At 32.8% G+C, this 5476-nt stretch overlaps 1 protein-coding gene and 1 non-coding gene across 2 annotated transcripts; both read left to right on the top strand.

Annotated features, from left to right (window-relative positions):
* Positions 1–478: 478 nt before the first annotated feature.
* Positions 479–2697, top strand: LOC109178425 (zinc finger BED domain-containing protein RICESLEEPER 2-like). The gene is made up of 3 exons (XM_019328043.1): positions 479–838; positions 936–1908; positions 1997–2697. The coding sequence occupies exons 1-3, from the start codon at positions 479–481 to the stop codon at positions 2695–2697; spliced, it is 2034 nt and encodes a 677-aa protein (XP_019183588.1).
* Positions 2698–4797: 2100 nt separating this feature from the next.
* On the top strand, positions 4798–4869 carry TRNAP-AGG. The gene has a single exon. It is a non-coding gene; the product is annotated as a tRNA-Pro (tRNA).
* The last annotated feature ends 607 nt before the right edge of the window (positions 4870–5476 follow it).

The following is a 5476-nucleotide window of genomic DNA, read 5'->3' as shown; positions in this document are numbered from 1 at the left end:
TTTCATACGTTTGCGTTATTGAAACTTTGAATATATTAGTTCATTATGGTATTGATTCAATTTAGCTATATTCCAGTTTAGTTTCTTGGGATTAACTATATTGATTAACTATTGAAGATATAATCCAGTATTCCAGTTTCTTAATTTGTTAAATATATTAGTTTAGTTTGTTATGGAACCTTGAATATATTAGTTCATTATTGTTAAATATATTAGTTTAGTTTGTCATGGAACCTTGAATATATTAGTTCATTATTTATTTCTTATTGAAGATATAATCCATTTACTTGCAGCAATATAATTTTATAATCCAGTTTCTTAATTTGTTAAATATATAATCCAGTTCATTATGGTTATTATATTAGTTTCTTAATTTGTTAAATATATGAAAGTAAGGTACTAGAATATTGGATTAGTTGTTGTTGAATTGAGGTATGATAACTTGATGTCGTAACTGTTTTCCATTAGGCATGTGAGCATGTCTACCGATAATTCATCTGTCCCGCAAAATCCACACACTCTAAATAGTGTGGTTGGTGAAAGCAATGAAACTATTAATCAATCACATGAACAATCTGAAGGAGTTGAAAGAGTAGAATTACATTCAGATGATCATGACACACAACAAAATGAAGAAACACACGAGCAAGAATTTCAAACAAACAAGAGAAAAAAGACTTCAGGTGTGTGGATTGATTTTCATATGGTCGACATAGATGGAGTGCAGAAGGTACAATGTAATCATTGTCATCATCATTTCGCATTAACTAAATCGGGCACAACAACTAGCTACAAGAGGCATCAAGACAAATGCGTTAAGAGAAAGGCACATTTGAAGGTAAGTACTTAAATTTGAAAATAAATTTTTATATAGCTAAATTATTCTATTCATTATTAATAGTTATGGTATTGGTTTTGTACTTTGTACTTTGTAGGTCACCGATCAACAAACAAAGTTAAATTTTATGCCTAGTGATGGAGTTCCATCCTCCCTTCCTCCATTACATCGTGGAAATTTTAATATGGAAAGAATGAGGGAGTGTGCTACTAATTGGATCATGATGCATGAACATTCGTTTACTATTTTGGAGGAAGCAGGATTTAACCTATTAATGAAAGAAGGATGGCCGGAGTGGAAAAAAATTAGTAGAAATACATGCAAAGCAGATTGTTTGCAGGTTTATGAGATTGAAAAGAAGAAGTTGAAGAACAATCTTGAAAGTGTTAGTAAAGTAAGTTTGACAACAGATTGTTGGAAGTCAAAAAATCAGAAGATTGAGTATATGGTTGTCACTGGACACTGGATTGATTCTTCTTGGAGGTTGCAAAAGAGAGTTTTAAACTTCATTAACATTCCACCACCGAGGGGAGGTCTTCAGCTTTCTGATGCTATATTTGGATGCATGAAAGAGTGGGGAATTGAAAAGAAAGTGTTTACAATTACAGTTGATAATGCTTCAAGTAACGATTCTGCTATTAGGTACATGAAGGATACACTCCAAAGGTCAAGAAGTTTGGTATGTGGGGGACGTTTGTTTCATGTTCGTTGTTGTGCACACATCTTGAACTTGTGTGTTCAAGATGGATTAGATGAGATTCAGAACATCATTAGTGATGTTAGAAATAGTGTGGAATATGTGAACCGGTCGGAATCAAGGCGTATACAATTTGCTAACTGTGTGCAACAATTGCAATTGAAAGATAGGAAATTGATTCGTGATTGTAAAACTAGATGGAACTCAACTTTTGAGATGTTAAGTTGTGCACTCAAGTTCAAAGAAGCTTTCAAGATGCTAAAAGATCGTGATCCTTTCTATGAGAGTTGTCCATTGGAAGATGATTGGGACAAGGTTGTCAAAGTTTGCTCAATTTTAGAGACTTTCTGGACAGCTACTCACATTATTTCAGGTTTGTTTCTTTTAATATATATATTTTTTTAATTTAGTTAAGGTTGTGACTTGTGAATTGTGATTATCTGAATTCAAATTTATTTCAGGTTCTGAGTATCCTACTTCAAATTTGTTTCTTCAAGAAGTTCAAAAAATCAAATCAACATTGGATAGTCATGTAGATGATGAAGATGACTTTATTAAGGATTTGGTTAAAAGAATGAAGAAAAAGTTTGATAAATATTGGGGTGAGTGCAATTTGTTGATGGCTATAGGTGCTGTTTTTGATCCAACAAAGAAAATGCTTGCAGTTGAATTCTGTTTCCCTAGACTTTATTCTGATAAGGAAGCTAAGGAGAATATAGCAAAAGTGAAGGAGATCATCAATACTCTTTATGAAGAGTATGTTGCTGAATCAATGAACAAAGATAATCCTGAAAATCTAAGTTCTTCTAACACTTTTAGAAGCCAAGTCAGCTGCCAAAAGTCTACATATGCTTGGGAAGATTTTGAGGGATTTTGTGCCCAAGTTGAAACTTCAGGGCCTAAAAACTCTGAGTTAGTAGACTATCTAGAAAAAGCGCGTCTTAAGACTACTGAGGTTCCAAGCAACTTTTGTTCTTTAGATTGGTGGAAGATGCATAGACTGCAGTATCCAATATTGTCTCGAATGGCAGCAGATATTTTAGCTATACCTGTTAGCAGTGTGGCTTCAGAAGCAACATTTAGTGCTGGGACAAGGGTAATTGATTCGTATCGTGCATCATTGTTGCCTGAAACAGGCCCAAGCTTTACTTTGTGGGGGTGATTGGCTAAGACATATACATGGAGTTACCAAAACAAAGTAAGTTAACTTTTATGCTAAAAGATACATTATTTTTTAAAAAATATTTGTTTAATTGTATACTTATTTTTATTTTATTTTTTTTGTAGAAAGAGAAATCATTCCAAGAAATATTTCTTCCGGCATCCAACTCATGAAAGTAAGTTACAAAGTAACATCTTTGTTTAACTATTTTTAATTAATTTCATTTATTATCTAATATTATTCATTTTTTTTTTTGCAAGTTGAACAGATATTTCCTGTTTTGAACATATCTGGGACGAAATATATATGTACAAGGAATCAAGGACTACTACACTGTTGACTTGTGTTTTGTTGTGATTTGCAAACTTATTTTGAATATTTTGAAGTTTGAACAATGTTATTGACTTGTGTCTTCACTATCTTTTACTTCGTTGCAAAATTATTTTGATTGTTTTTGATTTGAAGTTTGGATTATTTATGTATGGATAAAACAGAGTAGTTTAAATTTAAATCAAACAGGTCAAACCGTCAAATTCAAGGTTAAAATCGAGCACGCATTTGAACTCAAACTCGAGCTCGAGTTCGAGCCTGATCTCGAGCTCGAATTCGAGCTCAAAATCATGCTCGAACTCGAGCTCAAGATCGAGTTCGAGCTCGAGCTCGAGCTCGAGCATCCAGTCACGAGCTCGATCGAGCACGAGCTCGAGCTCGAGCATAGCTTCATTTACCGAGCTCGAGCTCGAGCATACCATGCTCGAGCTCGGCTCGGCTCGTTTACACCCCTACCAACAACTGGAATACAGAGTTTGTAAAAAGGAGGAGTTTACACCCTGGTGACACTATTTCCTTGTGTTGGGACTTTGAGAATCTAAGGTTCTTGTTCCGCACAAGTTCAATGCCCAAATCTTAGAATGAAATAAACTAATTCCATCAAATTTTGCTAGGATCCATGCATCTCCTATGTACTACTCTGCAGGATTTTGTACTTTCTATTTGTATGAATTGATTAGTAAATATTTTTATATTATTGACGTACTTCAAATCTATTTTACATCAGATCACTTTGTTATAGTCATAGTTTGTCATTAATTGCATAAAATCTACTTCCCTTTTGATGAAATTATGAAATCTGGTTTCATTGTCTTTATTTTGTATGTGATCAAGTGGATGTGTTTTGAATGTGCTTTAGTTTTATTCTTATATTTTCTTTTAGCAAGAAATGAGATTTCTGAATTGGAAGAAGGATTTTATGTTAAGTTTTCTTTTCCATTTGTTATTTGCATGCATGGAAATATCCTCGAATTCAGCTTTCATAGTCATCTCCAAATTTCTCAATCAACCCCAACAACCCATTTAAACATTGTGATGGAGTGATACAAACCACTCCTTGCGTTTTGGATTAGCAAGCTTCCTCTCTTTTCTTTTCACCTCTAAAACTTCCCCTAACACAAAGGTGGTAGTCATTATAAATTTGCTTTGGGAGCTAATTTGACCCTTCTTTCCTAGATTAAATAGCTACACCTGAAATACTTATAATTTCGTTGTTTTACTTTCAAAAATTTGTTAATCAATTAAATATCTATGAATTTTAATAATTTACCCATTAATTTTTTTCGTAAATAAATTTACTTTTCTTGTAGTGATAAGTAATCACATTACTTTTATTTTATTTCAACTCATTTTTTGATGTGGAAATAATATTATTATATTACCAAAGTTGTCATATATATAACTTGAATCAAAACAAGTTATATAAGATAAGTTGGGGATACATGGGGTGCAATCACTGCTGGCAATTATGAAATTTCCGATCACTTAAAAGTGATTTTAAATCAAGTCAAAAGCCTTGTTCCGATCACTTTTGGTATCCAGAAAAATCTTTGTTGCTATTTCCGGCCACTTTTTGCTTTCGACTTGATTTAAAATTACTTTCAGGTGGTCGGAAATTTTAAAATTTCCAGCAATGATATGCAACCCTAACCGAGTTAGTTGGATAATTGGTTTAGTAATTGCAAGCGTTTAAGTTTGACTCTCTATGAGAGCTGTCTATCTTTAAAACGCTTTGTATTATATTACTTCCAATTAGACACCATTGAAATTGGGCATTTGGTCTAGTGGTATGATTCTTGCTTAGGGTGCAAGAGGTCCCGAGTTCAATTCTCGGAATGCCCCTTACTCCTCCAAATTGAATTTCAGTTCAGCTACAAACAACTTACTATCTTCTATAACTGAATTTCAGTTCCTTGGGGAAGTTGGCTCTATAATTGAATTTTAGTTCAGCTACAAACAACTTGGGGAAGTTGGCTTAGGAAGTCATACATACATGTAGTCTTAAATAGGAAGTAGGATTCTTTTATGCGTTATTGAAAATCTAACAAATTTATTCAATTATGTATTTTTCTCTCTAACCATTACGACAGATAACAACAATATTATTTGAAGAAATTTGTTTCTCAACACATTTTTATATATGTATTGTTTTAAATTTTGAATATTCTTGTTGCATACAAGAATATTTGAGATATGTTAATTCAATTTTTGGTCCTAGATTTATAAGTGGCAATTCACTTTTAGTCATTTTTTATCAGAACATCCATTTTGTTTTGAATACGCTTTAGTTTTATTCTTATTATTTTCTTTTAGCAAGAAATGAGATTTTTGAATTGGAAGAAGGATTTCAAGGCCGGTGTTAAGTTTTCTTTTCTTCCTGTTTGTTTGGGAATATCTTTGAATTCAGCGTTTCATAGTCACTTCCAAATTTCTCAGTCAGCCCAACAAC

This window comes from Ipomoea nil, unplaced genomic scaffold, assembly GCF_001879475.1.
Source record: "Ipomoea nil cultivar Tokyo-kokei standard unplaced genomic scaffold, Asagao_1.1 scaffold0843, whole genome shotgun sequence".
Classification (NCBI taxonomy): domain Eukaryota; kingdom Viridiplantae; phylum Streptophyta; class Magnoliopsida; order Solanales; family Convolvulaceae; genus Ipomoea; species Ipomoea nil.
Note: the sequence above shows the minus strand (reverse complement) of the source record. Positions and strands in the feature narration are given on the sequence as shown.